The sequence below is a fragment of the Seriola lalandi genome, unplaced genomic scaffold (genome assembly GCF_002814215.2).
Source record: "Seriola lalandi dorsalis isolate HSWRI2012SDOR001 ecotype SW California unplaced genomic scaffold, Sedor1 jcf7180002054898, whole genome shotgun sequence".
NCBI lineage: Eukaryota > Metazoa > Chordata > Actinopteri > Carangiformes > Carangidae > Seriola > Seriola lalandi.
The window spans coordinates 6,267,583-6,291,995 of NW_019525450.1; the positions used below are offsets into that span (position 1 = coordinate 6,267,583).

Sequence of the window (24,413 nt, forward strand, 5' to 3'; positions counted from 1 at the left end):
AGATCTGTACCTGCGCTGCACCTGCGCAGTGCAACATCTAGAGCGTGCCCTAAACTGCTTCCGCCGCGAGCACACGTTCGCTCTGGGATTTGTAGTTCTCGTCGCTGCGCTTTAAGCATCTACGCCGAGAATCTCTCCACAAAAAATAATCTCACACCGAAAATATCAACAATTGTGCTCCGGCTGAAATAACACGAGGGGTTGCTCGTGCCTGTTCACTTTCTAACACGAAAACAGAATGAGCCACCGTTTACTCGAGCACTACAACAACCAACGTCGCCCCCAATGAAAGCGAGGCAGTGTAAACACAACTCCAGGAACATGAAAAGATCGGGTGACAGTGAGGGGGAGAAGAGAAGAAAGGTATTGATAGCGTTTTTCTCCGTTAGGTCTGGCATAATTCTAAGCCCTGTCGCTCATTGAATATCTAATGCTCCTTATGCGATGCTGCTGGCTGCATTTTGAAGGCTAGAAAGCCGCGAATGTCAGCGCATACCTCACCTTGCCTGTTTCCTTTATTGTGTTTTCCATTTTTCCCCCCAGTCTACCACAATGAAGAATTACAGTTACATTAAAACGGTGTTTTATCACGTAAATACACTGCTGATGAATAGCTGTAGCTCGCTGAGTAACGTCTTGGCAACATCCCACATCTAGAGGAAATACGATATGAATTAGAGCCTGTAGGGTATTTGTAAGAAAATAGTAAAAGTCATAAACTATTCCATAGCTTAGTTATTTACAGTTGTCAAAAAACAAACAAATAAACAATCAAGAGCAGCGCCGGAGCTTAATTCGGGCGTCATTCTCTTGTGAAGAGTGAACAATGAATCAAGTGTTAATTGTATAGTATCAACGGAACAGCTCAGTGCAACAGTAAAAACAAATGGTAAAGTCAGTGTGCAGTGCATGCCAGACCTGGCAACGTGCCAGGCCAGCAGCCTGCAGCTGCTTGTGGCTTTACAGTAAACACAGTGGATGGCAGTGCTCTGGTGTACAGTAAATAACTGATAACTTATTGGCTAATATTATGATTACTGTTAATCAGAGGCTATCCTCAGTTAATAGGCCAGCTGTATAACCGGCTAAAGTATAAAAGTGAGATGTGTGCAGGATTATATTTCACATGATGTGAACAGAGAAGGGTGTGTTTGAGCCTACAACATGTGAGGACCAACTGTTTTGTGTGCTGGTGCAATAAGCTGTGTTTCGTGCTGACCTGGGCTTAATCAGGCTTTCACATGCTGTATAACCCTGACTTTTGTGGTTTGTTGAGAATCTGAGGGGAAAGGAAGGAAAGGACTCAGCTGTGCCTGAGGCATCTTGAGCTGTGTTTCGCCTATAGTCATAGTGTCTGTCTGTCTACCTCTCTGTCTGTTTCTCCTCTTATCTCCTGCCTTGGATGTCGTCTGCTGTGGCACATGTGTTTGGATCATGTTAGACAGCAGTGAAACTATGTAGGACGCGGTTCCTCCTGTTTATGAAAGCAGCCATGGCGGCCAGATGAGTGGCTCAGAGAGAGAACTCATTCCAGCTGGCCCTCAGGCAGTCAAGCAGCACGGCACAGACCTAATGGCTTAGCTTCCTTTCTCTTTAGATAAATAAAAGGATGAGCAAGAGGAATTGTAATTGCAAAATGACTGTACGATTGTAGAGCAGCCAAGCAAGGAACTCCGTGCGTTCTGGACAGTTTTTTATAATATCAATAGTTCTTTATAATGATACACTTGCTATAATAACTAATAACTTGGATATGATGGTTGCCTTATCCAGTAAGTGAGTGTCTGCACATAGTGAGAAATATGCTATGACGGGTCCACTGTCATTCTGAGTTAGAGAATGCAAGCACCAACTGATTAGTGCCAAATGAATACACAATCTCCTCAGAAAATCCCACTGCAGCAAGTCAGTATAACATACTGACAGGTGGGATGCCATAGTATATCTATTTTTAGCTGAAATATAATAGGAAATTGGCCTAACTGCCGAGGGGGGAGGACACACACCCCAACCATGGTAATTTACATTTATTTCAATTCAAAAATCTGAAATAATTCTGATTAGTTTTTTACATTGCTGTGGTGGATGGATGATGAGACATTGTTTGACATACTAACTGTTTTCTTTGCTGTTTCAAATAGAAACATCTCAGACTCTTTATATGTTTGTGCATTGCCTTATGTTTTCAAGTAGCCACATTTTCATGAGTTTCCTCCACATGGCAACATTCAACTCGCCTTGTACCCTAATGAATTGAAAACATTTCATTATGTTTTATCAGTCTTGTCATCACAGGATGAATTTCCACTCATGCCTCGGCAAGTGTGAAAGCAGCACTGACCCTGTCCCTTAACCCGATGTTCTAATGCTGTCTTTGATGCAAGCTCGCCATTTGGACAGCGATGACAAGTATAAAGTGCTGTGTCGAAACAGGAAGTGTGTGTGTGTGTGTGAGCGGCAGGCTAAGTAATGATCACACAGGGTCACCAGATGTTGTGAGGTCCTGGGCTCAGCCCAGCCCAGCCCATTGCTTAGATCAGCCTCATTGGTTTGCTCTGGTTGTGTCACCCAGTGCAAGCTGTTTAGGGTATTTAATTTCTGAACACTCATTAAAATGGTTTGTGCTTCCCTTGGCAATTCTGTTAAATTAACAACTAGTGAGGTAAAAGCTGATTATGTGGCCACACATCCAGACATGGTTAATCAATCTCCCCCACAAAATGTTAGCTGGTGAATTAGTGTAAAGGAAACGATTTATGGTGACTAATGCCGACGTCCTGTCATGTCAGGCCTGGTGTTTTAGCAAGAGGGGGGTGTCAGATTCAGCACATTCAGCAGCTTTGTGCTCTGCCGGCCATCTTTTTCTCCATCTTAACCCAAGCTACATGCTGCTTGCTCTATTAATGAGCCAATAATGGAGAAATAGTGTTGGGTGCTGACATAAAACATGGGTATGGATACCTAAGGCAGGGTACCACATAAGCTCCAACAGAGCTAGATTTACACCTAGACTCTGTGTAGAATGGCAGAAAGGGGAACACGGCATGGGGGCTCTCACAGCTTCATCAGACCCCCGCCAGTCGAGCTGTGGAAAAGCCAGGCCTCAGAAAAATACGGCTGTGGCAGATAATGATACCATTACACTAATGGAGCTGGCAAATGAAGGAGAACCCAGATGCCCTGCTTTATTACCGGAGGGGGTCATTTCCTCGCTGCATTCCTAATGGCCTGAGCACACAGTATTGATCAGGCTATCATGCTGCTAATCCTCTACAGAATTACTTATCGCAGGCTAGGTGTCGATCCACCGCATGCCCTGCTCTGGCCTTGCCGCTGGGCGGCCGCTGCGTGTCCAGCAGGGACCCGCCAGGCCGTTTATGCAGTCATGATTTAGGGCCAAGCAGGGATGGCGTCTGGGAGGTCTTCAACGGTGGGCTGGCCAGCTCAATGTGTAAAAAAAAAAAAAAAGACGGCAAATGAACCTAACAGCTTTCATTTAATTAAGGAGCAGGCAATGATGTGGTTCCTCCCTCTTTATGGCCCCATTGGCCACTGTGGAGCAGGGGAAGCTGTGAGGTTGGGTGTTGTTCTCAGTAATTGTGCTGTACTGTAAATAAGTACAGGAGGCTCTTGTGCCATCAGCAGCAGCAGGATGCAAGGTTTTCACCAGGCCATTGGTCTGATTTGATTACACAGTGCTTTACATATTATATTTAACTCTGAAAACCGAAGAATTCCACATGCAAATGTATTTCCTTGGGCCTCACTGTAGTGGACCTCCCAGTTTCAGTTCTGATTAATACAATTAGAATAGTGTGCTTCACATGAAATATTAAAATAAAATATAAGAACAGAGATTTATAAATGATTCATGGTATGCCTTATTTGAACATGACTGAGAATAGTGTAGCCTGGACCCATTATCATTACAAATGAATAAGAGGGTCAGGTAGCACAGAACACTTTGCCCAGGGCTTGTGACCTGTCATGTCCTTGGCCCCTTTAGTGGGCCCCTGTGTGCATTAGCATCGTCAGGCCATTGGAAGCGTGGCATCCTTGCATCAGCAGACCCCTCTTGTCACCTCTGGCCTTGGCTAATCAAAGAGTTTACCTTAAGGGGGACATTTAGCCCTGTTCGTTAGGGCCACTCCAGCACCACAAAGACGTATTTATATATTTCCATCTGGAACAACCTGTCGTGGCTATGGAAACTAGCTATTGATCCAGATATTTAGTCATTTCTTTCTGCGTGCGCTATCAATATTGTGCAAACATCCGTCCACACGAGGCTTGACCTCAGCCCCAGCCTCTATTTTTCGCTCCCATTGGAGTTCAATGATATACTATTCTGAAAAGTAAAATCAATGAATGAATATGAAGTTTTGGTGTGTAATATAGTGCAGGCCCAAGGCCCCGGGTCTTTCATTGATCTGCTATTTGAGTGTTAGAGGGGGCTGATTAGTCTGCTACTGAGCTTTTCCTCTACATGTCTTTACCTTGTCTTGCCTATTTGATCTTTGGCTCATATATATTTGGACTGAGCTGTTTATAGATCAGCAGGGTTAGTCAAGCCTTTCTATACACTAACTCAGCCAACATACGAAAACTGTAACGTATTTATGTTCCACTTCGGTGCATTACTATCATAACTTACGTTAGAGTGAGACTGACATGTGAGATATGAGTTGCAATACATTTGCTGTGATATTTATAGTGTTGCCTTTACTGTATCGTACTGTTTATTTTTGGAGGAGTGGAATTATTCTTTGTATAAAGTCAGCAGTGTAGGAGATTCTCTAATTTGACCTTAATCATTTTGAATTTTGTAGCGCCACAGTAAGGGCGATGGACGGTAGGCCCTAGACTTAAAAATGATGATTGTTGTATATGTGATGTAATTATTAAATTCACTGATTTTATCATTTATTTGTTATTTGGTGACTTGGTGTAAGTGAGCTGTTTCCTAAAGTTTAAATGATACACCAAGTTAGTGTTTATTACCCATGAAAGGGTCCTCTCTGTTGATGACATTCTGTTATCAACCATACAAGGGTTAAGTTAGCTTCTCATGATGGATGTGAGAAACCATACATGCCGTTCCCTCATTTACTACCACCTTTTTTTTATGGCAGTCTGTATCGAATACACGACATTTTAAATGTGCACGGTGTCTACATTTGGTCTGCATCTGGAAGGATATCAACTTTTACGGCCCTCCCTGCATTATCTCAGAGTACATGGCTAAGATGACCTGCCACGGACTCCCATATGTGGTTGTGGACCTGTGATCTTAATGTACATTTAAATGGAATAACAGAGATAGCCTTATGCTAGGCATTACACTGTGGTGTGGCTGTGGGATTGAACACAATAGTGAGTCATACTGTAAGTGAAAGGGTCATGTGCAAAGGTTTCCTCCACCCACCAGCTGCCATCTACTAGCAGCTTTAGTCCGTGTAACATTCTTCCGAAATAAAAAAAAAAAAAAAAGAGGCCTGATTCTTTAAAAACGAGAAATATTCTGCCCATGAATTACTGCTTTAGGCACCAATACTTTGGTATATTGCTGTGTTTAGCATTTACCACGCAGTTGGTTTTCTCCTATGGAAACAGTCACTAGGATTGTCCAAACAGCCCTTGACAGCTTACGTGTCTGACAGCCCCTACCGAGCACCTCATATTAGTGTTGAGGCATTAGCCACAGATGTCAGCGATGTGGATCATGCAAACTGGCCGACCAGATCAGCCGTCAGATTCAATGAGATTACACCGAATGTGACCTGCCCAAGTAGGGTTCATCTGTCATGCATGTGTCCCGTCACAAGAGAGACACAGAATAATCAGTTCAATCAATAGATAGTGGTGGCTCATTGGACTAGTACTGAATAAACATGGGAATGACCCTCTCACCTCATACACAGAGGCTAGAGCCTCCAGGGAGTTCATTAGCTACTCGAGGCTATGATCCGGATGACTCGTTATTTTCCATTTCTGTTTGTTTGGCATTCTGGTGGTGTGTGTGCACTAGGTGTTGGGTATTGTGTAGGTTGACATAAGGGAAAGACTGAGGTGTGGTTTTTTGTTTGTCTTTGAATGCACGATTGTGTGTGAGGCTGCTGTTGTGTAAATGCTAAGAGAATATAACATACAAGTGTTAAAAGTCTTCAATAAGTATTTTTAGTACCACACATTGGAAAAATGAACAGTTACAGATGTAATATTGCCTCAGACTTATGTAGTTCCAGCCTTCAAAGCAAAAAATATCAGTAATAATCAGTTCTACCAAGAATACATCCTCACTGCCCTGGTTATTGCTAATTTTAGCTGACTCCAATAAAAGTGATTTCACTGTGCAAAGCCACCTGCATAGGACAGAGCCGTCTTCATGCTGTTTATTTGTGAATTTATTTTCCTTTGTAATGACTCACCTTTCCAATAAAAGGGCCTACTGCTACGGTGCTGCCCAACATCTGGTTTCAATGGAAAGTCCAAAACCCTTCATTCACAAAAGCTGCAGGAGACCAGGTTCACAAGGTGCTGTAAATAGTAACTGTTAATTTGTACATCATAAGTTCTTTTCCATAAACATGAGCAATGAAAATGTGCTAAAATACCTGGCTTTAAGCTCAGTGCTTAGTGCTTTGTAGAGGCTGAACAGAAGAAGTGCCTCCCTTAGCTAGAGCCAGGTTTTAGTATTGCTGTTAGATTAGCCAGCATAGCCAGCTAAAAGGTACACTTGGCCTCCCCTGCTAAACACCATTAATACATACATATATACATACATACACACATATGTGTGTATGTATGTATATACATACACACATATGTGTGTACATACATACACACATATGTGTGTATGTATGTACAAGCAGGGTTACAGGTTAGGGTCAGAGTTAATGTTAGTGTTAGTGTTTAGGGTTTGGCTATGGGTTTAGGGTTAGGATGTATGTACGTTTATATGTACGTATGTGTGTGTATGTACACACAAGTATATCAGGCTTAGGGGTTCAATTTTCTATGTTGTTCAATTGGCAGGAGTTAGCGTTGCCAAGGTTGCAAATGCAAAAAAGAACAAAGACAGCTCAAGGACAACATTAGCTGATAGAACACTAATATACCAAATGTGTTTTGAAAAATGAGTTTTAGTCCTCATGGCGTCAGGTGTTTTGGGTAACTGCTTCCATCCAAGGATTTTCGTAACCACGTCAACTTCCATTGTGGAGTAGGTGTCCTGGTTGTATTGGATTTGCTTTCATGGACTTCTTTGCTTTGCTCGTTCCAGCATTTACTCACCAGCATCAAGTCTTTGAGAAGTGTCTGCTCACTTCAGGTAGTCTGTTCATGTCTCAGTGATTCTTCCTCTGGGCACCTGTGTGTTTTTTCTTCATCAGCCTAACTTTTCCTTGCATATGCGAAGGAGCCAATGACAGCTTGACTGGCATGCTGTCAGACAGGCGATGCCTTTTCAATGGTGGAGCATCAGCCCTTTCCTCAGAGCTTGTATGTGTGGGTTTGTGTGTGTGTGTGGGTTGATCTATGTGTCTGTGTAGAAAAGTGGGGGTATTGTCAGGACGTGACCGGCACACTTTGCATGTTCTTCTCGAGACAGGTGCTCCTGGGTGAGCACTGGTGCATGACAGTTGCCTTTCATCGCTGTCTTCTCCACACTTAACCCCTGACCAGCCCTCCCTTCTTCCTCTTCCTTTTCATCCTCTTCTCCTCTCTCCTCCCTCCCTCTCTCCTCCACGTCTGACCTCTTCTCACGGCGCTTCCCTCGGCCGTCCTGAGTGACGGACTGCGAAGGCTGGTGGGCGAGCTGCGCTTTTGTATGTGGTGGTGGTGTGGTGCGGCAGGCTTGTCACAAGCCTAACACTGTCAGGCCATGGAAACCCACCTGTCCATACTGAAGTGCACACATACAGACGCACACACACACACACACACACACACACACACACACACACACACACACACACACGCACACACACACTTACACCCACACCATAACTTTTTGTTCAACAGTCCGTAATTCCATCCACTGGTGCTGTCAAGCACTTGATCAAACGTGCATAAAGAAAGGAGCCCCTTGGCTGAATCCCATCTTCTCTCTTCCTATCATAATGTAGGCAGATTTCCCCTCCTCTGCCTGTTTCTTCAACTCTGTTTATTCAGATGAGCTTGACTGGGGGGCAGCGGGTCACATCCACTTGCCTTGCTAAAACGGTCCTGAATTGAGGGTTGTCTCCAGTGAGATGGAGAGAGAAAAAACACAAGGAGGGGTTAGGAAGGGCTGCCGAGCGGTCATGTCAGGGCTGTTTTCAGGGCTGCGTGTGTGTGTGTGTGCTTGTGCCATGGCAGGGGTAGGGGTTAGGGAGTTTGAGGGTTCAGTTGTCAACCCCTGTGTCATGCTTGCCCTGGCCCTGTTATGTAGAGGGCATCCACTGTCATTTGTTGCAGGACTGTTTGAAGTGGAGTGAGCCACAGAAGCATAAAAAACAGTCAGCACAGTGTGAGCTCTCAGGTGCCTTCAAGTACCACACATTCATTTAAAAGTACAAACTCCTACTCCACAGGAACTAATCCCTTATTAATTTGACAGTCAAAAGTTTGTGTCTTATCTAGTTTGGCTTTTTACAGATATTTTTCAGGGTTGGTCCTTCACCACTGTGTGTATTGAAGATGGAGACTGATCCAGATGTTTTCTATAGCACATACTTAGTTTTTCTGTTGCTCTATCTTTTGTTCTTTGAGCTTCATCATGTTAAGTGAAGTAGGTGGATTAAAGTCATGCTTGAAGCCAACTTTGGGGAGACATACACTAGGTAAGCTAGTATTTTTTCTTAACAGTCATTCTGTACTTCTAAGTTTTTTGAAGTTTATCCCACTGTGTGTGTGTGTGTGTGTGTGTGTGTGTGTGTGTGTGTGTGTGTGTATGTCTCTGTTTGTCGTTCTAGGTGTATGTGTGCGTTTCATCTGACATACATCTCCCACATTCTCTCCAATATAGAAAAACAGCAATGGTTAAGACTCCTTAAACTTGTTGTTGGCGTGTCAGCGAAGACACGAGCACAGCACACACCATGAGCTTAATCCAACAACAGCCTGTCTGCCATACTGTACACCCGCTATCTGCGAGCGAGTGGACCCCTTCCCCACAGCCATTGTCATATATAGGGGGCATTGTCACATAGGAGATGGACTCATGTAAATGCGATGACAGGCTAGTGTCTCGGCTGACTGACAGCACAGAGGGATTGGGCTAATCTGAGTGACTGATTCGAGGCGCGCAGCGGCTCGGCTGTCCCCATAACTCCTGAGAAATAGACAGCTTCAGCAGAGTTATCTGTGTTTGTAAGTCCTTCTGCTGCACTGGGATGACAATAGGGATTAGTGCCAAGGTTCTTTAAACTGTTTTTTTTATTTTATTTTTGGGGGGGGGAAGGGGGCCTCTTATCGGAGTCTCGGCAGGATGCTGCCGCAGCCAGTTTTCCTTGACTGTCAATTAAAGAGGGGATCATTAACTTCAAGGGTATAAATGTTCTAACACTGGTATTACGTTGGGAAGCTAAGTCGCTGACAGATGTTCCAACTTTAATTCTCCACTTGTTTTTTTGTCCTTTAATTAATTTATGTATCACTATTCGGGTTTTAAATATTTTTTCCCCCTGTCTGCTCTTTGTTAGCCTGTAATCTCAGTTACCATGGTAGTCGCAAAGACGATTGGGCCTTGTCACTCGCCTGTGTTTCTTATGAGGTTCAATCGGCTAATGTATTCAATATCACCCAAACTGAAAGGTAAACAGTATCTAATGTCGTGTGTGTTCCTGCACTGCCTCGATGCAGCCTGGTGGCGCTGGGCGGGAGAAGAACTGCACGTCTGCCTATGGTTCTCCGGGCCTTTCAGGAGGACCCGACTACTTAGAATAGTACCTGAAACAAACAAAATGAGCACAGCTTGTATCCCTGTACATGTGTGGATTTTTGGGAGGTAAACAAAAGTAGTGTACTACTTTGGGTTTTTCTTCTTTTTTTTTTTTGGAAGCTTTGTTTGGTGGTTGTGAGGCATGAGTATGACAACTGTGGTTGAGATTTTTCAGCGTGGATCCGCGGTGGGACACAGTAAGGTGTGTACTGTAGGTAGCCACATAGAGAAAGAAAGAGCACTGGAGGAGGAGCGACGTAAAGGGGAGTGGGAGAGAGATAGGCGACAGAGACTGCTAATGGGCAAACTCTCTTCATCCACCGCTTCTGCCATCTCCACCACCACCCTGTTCTCTCATGACAGCTCTTTTCCTTTGTTCTCCCCCTCGGCCCACTCTCTGCCGGGGATTCGTGACAAGTTTTCGCGGGCTGATCAAACGCTGCGGTGACACCTGATTAGGATATAGCGTGTGTTTACAGTCGTGCATGGCGAGGACCCCCCCCTTCTCAGACAACAAGGGAGACTTCACCTTGACTAATTAAATTTGCACCTGCAATGCCAGCTGTGACAGCCACTGGAGGGCTGCATTTATTTATGTCATTCCATACATACTTCCTGTGACGTTCATGGAGGCTGAGTTTGCACTAGCTCATCTGTTTACTCACAGTGTGGGTTTCTTCAATAGCTGTCTTTATTGTGTTTCTATTTGCCGTGATGTTTGGGGGGTTGGTTTAATCCTCCACCATGGAGGCAGGTGATTGTATCTGCAGCTGTGGATCCACTGCAGAGGGCACTGTTGAGGAGCAAAGGAGGGGAGGAAGATGGACGTGTGCAATCACTTAATCTTTTTTATCTTGGCTTTCAAATTATTGACTGATAACTACTTGCATATTTTTCACTTGCATATTTTTGCAGTATAAATTCAACATAGTTGATTTCCAAATACATTTCTGCCATTTTTACCTTTTAAATGGCAAGATTAGATATCGAAGCTCGTGTAGGTGGGATAGCAGGTGGCACAACTTGTCATATCATATAAAAACTTGAATTTCATGTATTATCATGTAGTTTTTAGCAGTAGCCAGTGGATGGTCTCATTTTATTAGGATGCTAACTAAAACAAATTGAATTCTGTATTATCTCTTGTGAGTCTGTAGGAGCCCTTGTTTAAAATAATGTGATTTGTGTGTGTTCCTCCGTCAAAGTGTGTGTGTGTATTTAATCATGCATTAATGTGCGTACATATGTGTGCTTGTACATGATCTGCCTCTCAGAGTGCGTCTGTGTGTGTATCTATCTAAATCAGTGTTGAGAGTGTAAAAGGCCACAGCTGAAGTGAGCAGGACATCAGTCACCCAGTAGCAGGAGACAGGGCCTGGTAATTTGTGGCTGCCCCCCTCCCTCTTTCTCTCTTCCCCTCTCTCTCTGTTGGTCTCTCCACAACCCCCCCCCACCACCACCACCACTACCCCCCATCCTGCCTCCCCAGCCTCAAATTGACCAGGCTCGACTGCTGGTCATGCTGTATTACATGGGTTAGATGAAGTAATTATTTCTAGGCCACTGACTACAAGCAAGATTAATAGTTTTTGAAACGGCCATAATGGAGGGCTGACCCACCGTGACATAAGCATTATTTCAAGCTCACCTCAACTCTCATCCCTCTCACCTCTGGGCACCGCCAGAGTGTGATTTATACCTGGGCTAATGAGGGGAGGGGACCTAGGAGCCCAGGGCCATCAGCCTACCAGTGCAGTGTTACAGGTTTACTCCCCCAACTGAACAGACAGTGGGGTCACTTGAGGAAGCCTGCTGGAGAGTGTGCTTGATTGGGTTTCGGAAAACAAGATGTAAAAGTCATTAAAATCGACATAATTTTTGAACGTCATAGTTTTAGACTTTTGAGACTTGACTTGAAACATGAATGGTTCAGGCTGTACTTTGGAAAGGATTTGTGCTTCCTGAGAGGTCTTGATTGAACGAACAGAACAATATGCTACTGATATTGAATCCCTCTGTCCTGGGTCACTTCATCAGTTCAGCCCACCACCCCACCCCCCGCCCACCCCTGATGCGCTGGTGCCTTAAGGAGCAGAGAAGCTGGAAAGTTGTCACTAGGTGGCACTTGGACATCATGTTATCAGATGCTTTCTCCCCTTCACCCCCACCACCAGCTCTCTTCCCCTCCCTGTCTTCCTCCCTCCTTCCTTGCCTCGCTCACTTCCTCCCTCCCCTCTGTGCTAAGTACACCTCAGATGTCAGGGTGTTTTATTTTTATTGGATGAGGGCAGTGTGTAATGCATTCACCTCCGTTCCTGCCAGCTGTTAAATGCCCCAGAACATGGTCTGGCCAGGCTCCGCCCCGTTAACCCCTCTGATTGGCTGTAATAATTAGCAGAAGTGAACAGTAACTATGGCGTCTAGCAAGGGTTTGGGACAGCTTGCGACTCCCTGATACGTACGTGACAGAATGGTCCATCCTGGCCTGGTTTAAGGGACGTGGGTCTGGCCACATCCCTCCTGACTCAAGTGCATGTGTGTATTTTGAGCTTTAATATTAACCCTCAACTTAAACACATGCATGCGGTGTGGCGCCAGCAATTACATTTTCAAATGGCTGGGTTTGTAAACCTCCAGGATGTTAATCTGTCACCATTCAAGCTACTGGGAAGAGTGAAAAGAGGATTAAGCCATTCAATTCCTGGTAGAATATTTTCCTTTGTTCAGAATGAGTGAAGGAAAAATAAATAAAGAAATGAGGTGGCTTCTCAAGCAAGACAAGTGCCGTCTGCTATACTTCAGGATTTGGCTAATGCCATTACAGCAAACTTATCTGCTTCAGGCTTCCAGGAAGACGGGCCGATGCCGTGTAAACAGCCACAAATGATATTCAGTCCTTAATTCAATATTAATCTGAGGTCAAATCATAATGCCAGTTTATCTGGGTCAAAAATTACATGACAGAGAATTGGACCTGTCCTAGATGTTCAGTCCACATCTGTTTTGCACCATATGTTTTCTGATGGCTTAGGTTGATTGTCAGTATTTAAACCAAGGCCACTGCTCTAGCTTGTTAATTATACCGTATTCGAATATACATCTCAACAAATAATTCAAGAGGCTGTCCTTGTTGTCGCTGGAAAAACACACGATCGAGTTGATTGCAGCAAAGTAAAACAGCTTGTCACATTTTGATGGATGGCAATTTTAGCCGGCGCTTGGAAAAAATTAAAGTGGACAGGATCCTCTATTTTTGATATGTTGTGTGATCTGCTGATGTTTTTTCCCTCCAAAATGGCTCATTTCATGCGGTGGTGAATGTGACATATAGCCGAGCTGATGGTAAAATATCCTTGAAGTGTTTTGTCAAGCAACATACAGTATCAAATCTTATGTTTAGCATAAGGTTATAATATACCACACGATAATTGTCATAGCTGTCAGCTAGTTCGGCACAGTACCCCTGCCTTAGCCCCTCGTTTACCCTTGACTCCCAACCCCTCGGGTCGGATTGCACATCATCTTTATCCCAGATGAAGTACCAGACTCGGTAGTGTCAGGAGATGATCTAATATGGAGCCGAAAGGACACAGAGCTGGGAAATCATCGTCATTTGAAGAGGTTGCTTGTCACATGATGGGTTTGATCAGCCCGTGCTGCGGTACACAGAGCCGGGTCTTTGCACTGTCTAACAGTGGTACTGGATTAGAGACACAAGCCACTTCTACTGTGATCAGTCACTCACACACAGAGACACGCGGCAGGACTGAAATCCTCCTTGCACACTTCATCCACATCATGTACAGGCGTCTTCGTCAAGCCTACTGTATGGAAATGAGGAACACCGCCGTTGACAATGATAGTACGTGCCATTATTTTTTTTTTGAAGCCATTTCTAATGGTTTATTCTAAAACTAACAGTGTATCTTTGCTGTAGTGATACAGGTACTGCCTTTGGGTTAAATATAGCTCCAGGGTGTGTTGGTCCGTAGCTGTCTGACCTGCTTGAATGCTACTGATCTGTGACATGTTGAGACAATGGCACTGTGTGTGAAGAGTCTGGCTCTACACCCTTCAGACACTGTGTATGGCTAAGTGCTATTGAATTGTTTATTGTCACAAATCACAAACCTTTCAATGACCAGGTGCGACCACCGCACACCCACACGTCCATCCATCCAGCTGCTCTACCCTGAGCGATGTGTTGGTCTGCTGGGCTCTGAGGAGCGTAACGTCAGCCTCTGGAGCTGGGGATTTTAAACGCTCCACCTGCTTATCGATTTCTTCTGCCCCACTGAGCCAGCCAAGCTTGGGCTACAAAGAGAGAGAGAGAGAGAGAGAGAGAGAGAGAGAGGGAAGGCGTGATACAGAGGGGAAGGGCAATGTGGTGGCCTCAGTCCTCTGGTCCTGAGGTCTGTCCTTGACACTGCCTGTGGGACAGGCCTGGAGGACACCTCTTGTCCTCCCTGTAAGCCCCGCGTCTTGCTCCTACGACTAGCCGGCCCTCCCCCCTGGGCCAAGCTGCACTTTGCACAGACATATTGATTTTTTGGAGGGGCAGGAGAAGTGTGGCTGGGTGGTGAGAGCGAATGAAGGAGGGAGGGGGGAAAATGGAGAAATCGAGGGAGCTTTCTAAAGCACTGACTTCTCCTTGACTGCACCTCGAGACGCGACAACCCTGTTAGAACAACTCAATGGCCCTAGTGCCCTGCTGAAAACTGCTAATCACAGTCTTTCAATCAACGCTCTCCTTCCTCTCTTCTCTCCCCTCCCTCCATCTCTCTCTCTCCCTTCCTCGTTTTCTCACTCTTTCCCCTGACTTTCCCCTTGCTGAACTGGACCCCGCCTGAATACCAAGGGACTGTGTCTGCATTAAAACTGGCCATTCCACATGGAAAACAGCTGACCTCATGAAAGCATGTTGTAATTTGAAGGAGAAAACTAAAAAGCTTTCCTCGATCGACATCGTCTTAATGGAAACATTATGGCCCGGCCGCAAACTAACAATTAAGGCAAAGCGGCAAATGGCCCTTGCATGTTGGTGGTGGTAGCCAAGAGTTCATACAAATGGGTCATGTGATGACAAGGCTGCGAGTTTGAATCCTGCACAGGGTGTTAAAATGAAGATACCCTTGAAGAAGATGTCCGACCCCCAGAGAAACTTTTTATTGTCTAGCAGAAATCTTCAGATGTACTGGGCAGCTCCTGTGTGTGAAATTTTGTAGGTATGTGAGTGTGAAGCAGCCAGTGTGTTTCTGATAAAGAGCATGCTCAGTCAATACCTCCCGGATAAATAAAAAGGTTATGTAAGGCATACATCGACAGATCTCTTAAATCGCCCTCCTCTCTTTCTCTTCTTTCCCTCTTTTTCTCTCCAGATTTGACACTTGCTAAAGGTCACAGAAACATCTTTTTTTTCCCCTTTGAGGTGTAGATAAGTGTGAAATAGAAGTTGACACCACAGACACATTGAAAAGCACTTAAACAGAGTGGCCATGTGCCAACCTGTCTGTGTCTGGCTTTGTGCATTTGTAAATACTTTTGAATGATTGATCTGGAAACCTGCGTCTCTCTGTAAGCCTGTCAGGTGCAGTGAGAGGGATGGAGAGTGGGAGAGTTCAAAAAACAGATGAGGTCCGATACTCACCCCCCCCCCCCCAATCTCTTTCTCTCTCACATGAACACATACTCTCTACCTGACAGAATTACATGTACCCCGGGATGACTGGAAGAGTAGCTTTAAATAAGTATGTGTGTGAGACAGTGTACACACCGCTCACAAAGAGAGAATAGGACAGGCCTTTTGATGTTTAGTTAAACTGGCAGACCAGGTGTGTGTTAGTTTACCTTATCTCGCATATGTGACATTTTTCAAATGTGAATGGGGCCCAATAAAGGTGCTCACATTGTGAGTGTGTGTGTGTGTGTGTGAATCTAATTAATGACTGGCAGCGGTCCCCCACAGCTCTGGTAATGTGCTTAGATCAGTGTTATAAACAGGGCGTGAAAGGTCTGCCCAGCGCCAGCCCTTTAAATGACTGGCCGCTTGTTCAGGTAGATGGATGGGAATGTTCTAATATTAATGATCACGTCCCCCGCCGACCTGTCGCGAGGTGAAATGAACAACGCAGCCTTCAGCCTCCAACAACAATTAATGGGCCAGAGCCGGCCTGTCTGCCATTTGTCATCACTTACCCCACCTGTGGACCTTCTCTGAACACATGCTGAACGTGTCTGTGGATATATACACAGTGTTCACTTCACCGATTTGAAAAAAATGTGCAGTGGTTAATGAAGTAGCATTCATCCTCAGTTATTTCTGGGTAATTTTTTTAACCAATTTACCAATTATTAATGAAAAGAAAAGAAAAGAAACATTTCTGAACGCATTGTATATCTACAATGTGTTTATATGAGAAACATGTTGATCCATTGTGTTTGCATGAGCTTGAAAGGACTACCTTGCATTAAACATGGCTTACACCTACATGTCAAACTGAATCTGTAGATACATCCCAGGATAATATCAACAGAAAAGTAGCTGAAAGCCAATGTTTTAGATGTTCCTGGCAACATCCTTCTGACTGACCTCTGGCTCGCACAGTCCGATTCATATTCATGGCCTGGTCCCGAGCAGGAGTGTTCAGACATGGGGATTACACATTACCGACGCCCCCGCTCTGAGTTCAACTCCCACACATTCCAGTTAGCCATTTACCAGCCTGCCCAGTTAGCCATCACACTGAGTCACAACTTCTAGCTGCTATTCTTAAAATAAATGAATGCCACAGGTGGCTGTAAACAAAATGTCAGAAGTGAGAAGTGGTTAATTTTTTGCCCTGGATGTTATTTTAGTGCAACATGCATGAAATTAAGAAGCATAATGGGTGAAAATAGTTGAAAGCTTTAACTACTACTGGAGCTGCTGTTTTTCAGTTTGTGAAAAAGGGAGTATGGATGTATATAGCAAATAAAAAAAAAAGAAAACGTGGTATAAATGATACAGCTCTGCAGCAACCTCTCCCTGCATGTGTGGTTGTGTAAGTGTCTGGTATGTGTGTGATGGCACCTAGGTGCTGTGTTATCTCACTGTGGTTCAAGTAAGTGGCATACTCTGAAGATGAGGTAGACCTTGACCTATATAGACCTTTAAGGAACAAACTTTAATATCGTTAGCTGAAGGGTTTTGGGATTTCGTTTTTTTTTTTCAGATTGCTCTCCGTGTGTATGATCTTTTCCTCAGTTCATGTTCCAAACCGAACTCAAAGGCTTCTACGAACTTTTTTATGTATCATAAGTCCAAATGCAATTGTTTTAGTGGAGTGGGCACTCCCTGCGATTCTCTGCACCCTCTGTCGCTTCGCACGAGCTCCCTACATTCTTCGATCCGGTGCCAAATGGAGCATAGCGGAAGCGCCTTTGATGTACACGGGTAGTCTGTCTGTTTGAGTCCTGACGTTTTACAGCCGGCTTGTCAAAACTGTTGATTCACCATCACTTTTGCAGAAGAAGACCAGTTCTGAATTGGGTGTCACACAAGTACCAATGGCTTGCTGTTTAAACACAGCGCTCTGTTACACGGCTATCTCTCATCACAGTTGAGTTGACCCGTTTGAGATCCGAGGTTTTCTGTCTTGTCTGCACTCTGAGGCACCTGTATTGATGGAGGTGCTGCCCTTCTTTGCTCAGATCTCTTGAATAAAATATGCTGTACCTCTTGTCTCACATTGTAGAGTAAGGAAAACATACTGATTTCACACAAATAAGAGGTACAACACTTCATCTTAAGGGACGAAAAAAACCAAAAAGACCAAAAAGTCTGCTTAGGAAAACAGGAGAAGTACGGCTACACAGGGGGAGAATCTTACTCATAAAACCCTCCTCAGGGCTTACTCTACATTGTAGCTTTTTATCTTCAGTTATGATGCATTAACCAAATCTAGACAAGCCCACTAAAATTTTTGTGTCCTCCTTCAACAGTCGTACCACTTCCAGTACGTTCCGATAGAACCTCTGGGGCAGACACAAGTGAGACTGGAAGTGCTTTTATCCCCACAGCAGCGGAGTTATCTGGCTATTTTGAGCTATTGATGCTTAGCGCTGGACATTAATCTACTCTGCAAAGAACGCTTTGAAGAAAGTGTCCGTTGAAGTGTCACAGATGGGAAATAAATGAAATTAATAAATATATGGTACACAGTTTGATATCTCTTATAGGCCAAGATCAAAGCAAACCAATTGAGTTCTATTCTACCTAATATGTTTTTCTGTGATAAACAGTCCGGCTGAGGAAATAATCCCATCAAGGAAGAGAGAGATTAAAAAAAGCATCAGATATATCACTCAGTGCAGGCGGTTGGCACGGCTACCGTGAAGTATCTGCGTTATTATGGGATTGGTAATCTCGTTTCTTGGGTCTGAGTGGAAACGCAGACCTTTTTTTTTTTTTTTTTTTGCGCCTCATGGTTTTCAGGCGCAGACACAGAGACAGGAAGACAGACACGGCGGTTCTCTGACACTGCAAGAGTCCATCTGCTTCAGAGGGCTCCGGTAACTTCTTGTCTTTCTTTTTTTCTGTGGAATTTCTGAGTAGCTTGATGTATTTGACAGGTGTGTGACAGCCCTGGTTGTGTGCATTTGGGGTTGAGGCATCATGCTCGCTACCCCGGCTGTGTGTTTTTCAGGAAGGACATGCATGTGTGTCTGTATGGGAGCCTTACTCACACACACATACGCGCACACACACACACACACACACACTCGTACAGTGTGTCGACACACTTTTGTGCTTTTGTACAGAGTAGTGCTTTGCCCACTCTGAATAAAGCCAACTGTAATGATCTTACTGTAGATGTGTGTACACACGCACACATCTACAGCAGTTGGATGCCGGGATACAGGCACACAGCGGGACACAGATAAACACACATACAGATACACACAGACGCATACACATACAACACTAGCCCAGAGCCTCACCTTGATATCTTGAGCTTCTGTCATGAGTTAGAATTTGACACCAATGAATGTGTGTCAGGTTGTCAATTTCTTCCAACAGCCTTTGAATGCAGTCTGGCCATGAATAGTGCATGTTGTTTTGTTTCTTAGATTCCAACTGTCTGCAAGTCTGCTTTTTTTTTTTTTCCAGAATAACTTGGAAGGCCTGTACGCTCATGTGCATCCTTTAAGAAAACTTTCAGCAGGTGTGTTGTTGTTTAGCCTAAGGTAAAGATTCAGACCTGAAGGTATATTCACCAAACTGCCTCAGATGTGATGCCCTCCCATTTCTTCTGCCTCTGATATCGGGATTTGTTTCCCTCTCTCCTGTCTTTAATGCACATGGTTTCACCGTTTGCCCTCTTTCTGATCCGGCCCTGCCTTTTGAGTCAGGACACACAGGTTTTTTAAATTTTTTTTTATACCTGCACTTCAGTGTTATTAACTGGACATTTTATTTCACTCTAAAAGTCAGGACATATTTTGGCAGCTGGTCCCCATATTCGCTGTGTTGGCATTATTAGAGGCAGAAGAAATGTGAGATATTTGCTGTAAATGTCTCAGAAATAAACACAAGCTTTGGTCTCCCTTAAACTGCCACAACCACTTGGCAGTTAATCCACAGGCCATTTGCCCAAAACTTTAAAAGATGTAAAAAGACAGTGGCATGTCGGTGACATTTCTCCTTCTCCTGCTGAGACGCCATGTGGAGGCCTGTGCGTGTGTGCACCCGCGGGGAATGGATATGAGGTCACGAGTCCACAGACAGAACGTACAGGAGGGGAAGAAGAGGCAGGGTGGGGAAACAGTTGTGAAATTTATTTGGGCATATAGTTTTTATGCCAGTTGCCATTGGATTTACAGGTCAGAATGGAATGTGGCCCAATGAAAGGTGCTTTGATCCCTCCACCAGGTTGACGGTTTTATTGGAGGAGCTCTGTATGGCACAGGGCATCTTTTATAAGGTTGTGAGGAACCCCACGGCAGCCTTCACAATATCATAAAAATGCGAGACGTCAATGAAAGTGACTTGTTACCAGGTTTCTGTGATATTGCAGCCAGATTTCAATGCATCATTTGTTAGAACTCCTTCATTAATAAAAGCCTCACATACAGAGTGATTCTGTTTGTATGATTTGATTTTATTTACTCACATATTTTTAAAATTTTTTTGATCAATCCTTAGTCAGTACAGTCTGTTACTGTACATTTCACACTATTAGAGTTGGACTGTTTGTTTCTAAAGAATATACTAAGATGGTTGGAGATGTATTCAGGTCAGGATATTGCAGTCTTGTGCTCAAACTTTGCCTTTTCAGTACTTGCAAAACAGATAAAACAGAAGAGACATTACAACCAGACTCTGGATGTTCCCTCATAATAAATTCATTAATGAGCAATGTTTTTTTGTCGACAGCAATGTTGTGATGAATTAACATATGCATGTATGTATATGTATGACATTAAGGGCTTAGGTAAAAGCATACATGTTGAAGCATTTGAGATTTGTTTGGCAGGAACTTTGTTGTAAGTAGATAAATAAATAAAGTAAATCTGGGTCTTTCAACATCAGCACTCAAGTATGGAAGGGTGAAGGTTTACCTCACACCACCTCCTACCCCTCCCAGAAAGCTCTACACTGAATGTATTTGATCAGAAAAGAAAAGTTAAGGCCATTGTTTGCTTAGACATCAAAGAAAGTATGTAAAAAACACACAATAGTGAAATACAGTAGGTCCCCAAGATTCAACTTCCTTTGTTGTACAACAACACTGAGTAGCAGTCCACTCATCACAAACAGCAATTAAAAGTAGAAAAGAGTCCAGACTAAACTAATTCAAAGTGCAAAATATATAAATAAAATATTAAATTTATATATTTGCTGAGATGCACTTGAGGATATTGTACACTGGCTGAGTTACAGTGGTACAAGTAGTGCAGTTAGGGATATAGCTGCAGCTGCTCATCAGCCTGTTTTACTGTTTCCTGTTCTACAGAGGCGGAAGTTATTGCAGGAGTTGGGAGACCAGAAGATCCCCTTTCTGGGACCTTCAGACCGGGGCTTTCAGCAACTGGTGAGCCAGCCACAGTTCCAGATAATGCTCATGATCTCTGAACCTCTAACTCTGCTTAGTAAGATTTAGGATGTTTTTGAATTTTTGTCACATTGTCATTATGATTCAAATGACATCTGTTTCCCAGTGGGACTCCAGTTACACTGGCCTGGTTCTGAGGAGATCCTGCTCGCTGCCTGCCGAGCTCCATGGTCAGGTGCAGGCGGCTCTGCTCACCCTGAGAAGCAAGGGCTGCCTCCTGAGGGATCTGGTTCGTGTCCGTGACAGAGACGTGTTCACTGCCGTGTCACGAGCTCTGCTGGGTGAGCCGGGCCACACCTATCGTTATCTGGACACACGGCTCTTCGCCATCCCTTGGCACAGTGAGGACACTGAGGTCAAAGGACAAAACTGTTGTGACCCTGACTTGAGATCTGCTTGCAAGGCATTGTGGGAGCTTAACACCTTCTTCTGCTCTGACGTGTCTCAGCTGAAGGAAGGAGACAGGCTGACACAATGTGCGAAGGGGGAGACGGAGGCCAAACAGGGTAAAGAGGGGGACACAGAGTCTAAACACAGTGAAGACTCCAAGAACAGTGAAGGAGGGGACTCAGAGTCCAGACAGAGTGAGGAGGGGGACACAGAGTCAAAGCACAGCGAGGAGTGGGACATTGAGTCAAAACACAGTGAAGAAGGTTGCTCTGGGTCAAAACCAGAAGGGGAGTGGGAGACTGAGTCCAAACACAGCAGTGAGGAGGGAGAGTCCTCCCAGGTCAAACCAAGTGAAACCAGTGTTGCAGCAGGGTCAGAACAAAGTGAAGGGAAATGCCCTAGCTGGGGGTCTAAGGCCGTCAGTGACACACCGACTGAACCTGTGGGACTAGGGGCCCACGGGAAACCTGTGGCCCAGCTAAAGCACAGCCTGTCAGATTACCACATTGAGGACAAGGAGGAAAAGGCAAGCGGGCAGGGCTGTTCCCAGCCCAGTCCACCACAGGTATGCACCGGTCCGGTCAAGTTCAATGTCACCTTACTCAACTACATGGACCCGGCAGCTATGAGCCAGCTGAAAGAAGAGCCTTACTATGGCATGGGGAAAATGGCGGTAGGCTGGCATCACGATGAGAACCTGGTCACTCATTCGCCAGTGGCTGTTTACAGCTACAGCTGTTATGATGACAAAGGTAAGGGTCAAAGCTAAAATCAAGTACTTTGTCTTATTTAACCCTTTTATTTAAGACATCAGCACTTTTAATCCAAAGTACATCATGCTAGTTCTTGGCATGTTGTTTCTGAAATTAAGATTCCTTTTTCTCTTTCACTTCAATATCCCATCAACTTATCTCAGTTGCTTTATGGTGGATCAGATGCAGCTAACCGTGTGTATTATGGCCCTACAGCAGCGCTGCAGCAGCTGTAGACATGGCCTCTGGTGAGGCACCCATCAGATCCATCTATGTGATAGTGTCAGGGCATTATCAAATGTCATCACCGGCTTGCTGCTGACAGCCTTATCGCCGACTGTGCGTTGGGAGATCACAGACATTTGGATCTGAGCTCTTAACACACGCTCAATGGTGCGGTCTAACAAACAGGCCTTATCACACACACTGCATCTCATCTAAATCATTTCCCCAAGAAATGATCGATGTGCAATTATCTGATATGGAATAATGAGCCCTGCTTTGAAAAGTGTTCCTGACTGTACTGTATGGATAATACGATGTCTCCTAATTATGGAATGCGCTCTCTTTCAAGAGCTGATCGTATTTGCTGATCGCGTTGATAGAGAGTCTCGGTGAGACAAGAACTTTGCTTTCTAGAGCATATGCAAAACAGCTAAAGAAGACAGTACCACCATATGAAGAATGTTTTGCTTAAAACAAGGTCATCGTGATCAGGTTAGCATAATATACAGTGTAAAATACAACCTAATTTTTTATTGTGAAAATAATCCTCAGAACACTGCTGGTTAAAGAAGCTTCTCTTTGTGATTTGCTCTTTACCAGCAAACCAAATGAGTGGATTTCAAAAATAAAAGTCTTAATGTCACTCACTAGACCACCAGAGGATGGAAGGAGAGCAAAACAGGATTTCCTGTTGTGGATGGAGGTAAAAGTGCTGTTGTAGTTCAGCAAACACACTGTACATGGACTGCACAGTTAAAGGTGAGAGCCCTACACAGTCTGCATCTGTGTCTTGAAACTGTAATTTTACAGTGTCACACAGGTGTAGTGGCAACTGCCCTGACATCCCAGCACACTTTACAGCTGGGCTTTCTTCATTGGGGTTTCTTAACCAGAAACACCTGCTCCAGAGGTCTGCTTCGATGATTTGTTCTAAGCCATTTCAACTCTGACCCTGTGAACACAGGCTTCAAACACTACGCCGTAACACTTTGCCGTGCTCAGCAGCTGTGTCTTTTCTAGTTGTGAGTGACCCCACAGCTCTCACAGACTTTAGAGAGGAAAGTCTGAGCAGAGAGCCACAGAGATATATTCCAGTTGCTGCTTCTGAGGGCTCCCAGGACCAGCTAATGAAATTGTTACCTTGAGGAATGTTGCACTTTTAGAGAAGAAAGAAACACAGCACCTTAGACATCTTAGATTTACAGACACTAGATGTTTTGTATGGCACCTGCTTCCTTTGAGAGACTTTTTTATCTTTGAGCAGCCTCACCTTGTTTTTTTATTTTATTTTATTCAGCCTGCAAAGTGTTCTGAGCCGTGTTTTTCCCAGCTGCGCTGATCCAAAGGAATCTGCCACGACTGAGTGTTTTCCAGCAAGGAGGATGATCTTCCACCATTCCTGAGGCCGTGGGGAGTGCTGTCATTAGCTGGCTCTCAGAGCACAATGGCTGGAAATTAAGTTACTATTTATCCGTGCTGAGCAAAGGAAAAGGCAGCTGTGGGGCAGAGAGGACCAGAAAGACTTTAGTATTGATTTTGCTGAAGGGTGTTGGCCAGCCAGGCCAAATCTTGTTTTCTTAGTATGCCATGTAAGAATGGAAGGAGAGAGAAGAACAGAGGAGGTGGTTACAGTGAATGGGTTCAGAAACAGGAATATCATAGGATACCTGCTGTCTAATAACACACTCACACACACTAAACAACATCAAGGGCTTTTATCCAACTATTTCCTCTTGCACAGCATAATGATAGCATAAAGATCCTGTGCTAACAGCCAATATGATCACGGCAACACGTATCATCTTTGCTTGGCTTTTAAGTGATTCTTTCTTTCTGGAGGCAGGCATCTTACATCCATTGTTTGGGTGGTATGGATTTAATAATTTCATTCCTTAGTATTTAAAGTGGCAGTCCTTTATTTTGCTTAATTTTACTTTTTTTTTTGGCTACATCTTTGCTGATAAATGGTCAATGGGCGCTGAATTACACAGATTTGACTTGTTGTTATCACTGTGTTTTTGATTTATTATA

At 44.3% G+C, this 24,413-nt stretch overlaps 1 protein-coding gene across 2 annotated transcripts in view; it reads left to right on the plus strand.

The window, feature by feature from the left end:
• The first annotated feature begins 270 nt into the window (after positions 1-270).
• The window catches only part of fto (FTO alpha-ketoglutarate dependent dioxygenase), a 119,606-nt gene continuing 95,463 nt past the window's right edge, over positions 271-24,413 (plus strand). For both annotated transcript variants that reach the window (XM_023429764.2, XM_087180217.1), the window contains exons 1-3: positions 271-363; positions 20,917-20,994; positions 21,122-22,157. In XM_023429764.2, coding sequence (XP_023285532.2) covers positions 286-363; positions 20,917-20,994; positions 21,122-22,157 — 1,192 coding nt within the window. In that variant the 5' untranslated portion in view covers positions 271-285. The remainder of the gene's footprint in view (positions 364-20,916; positions 20,995-21,121; positions 22,158-24,413) is intronic.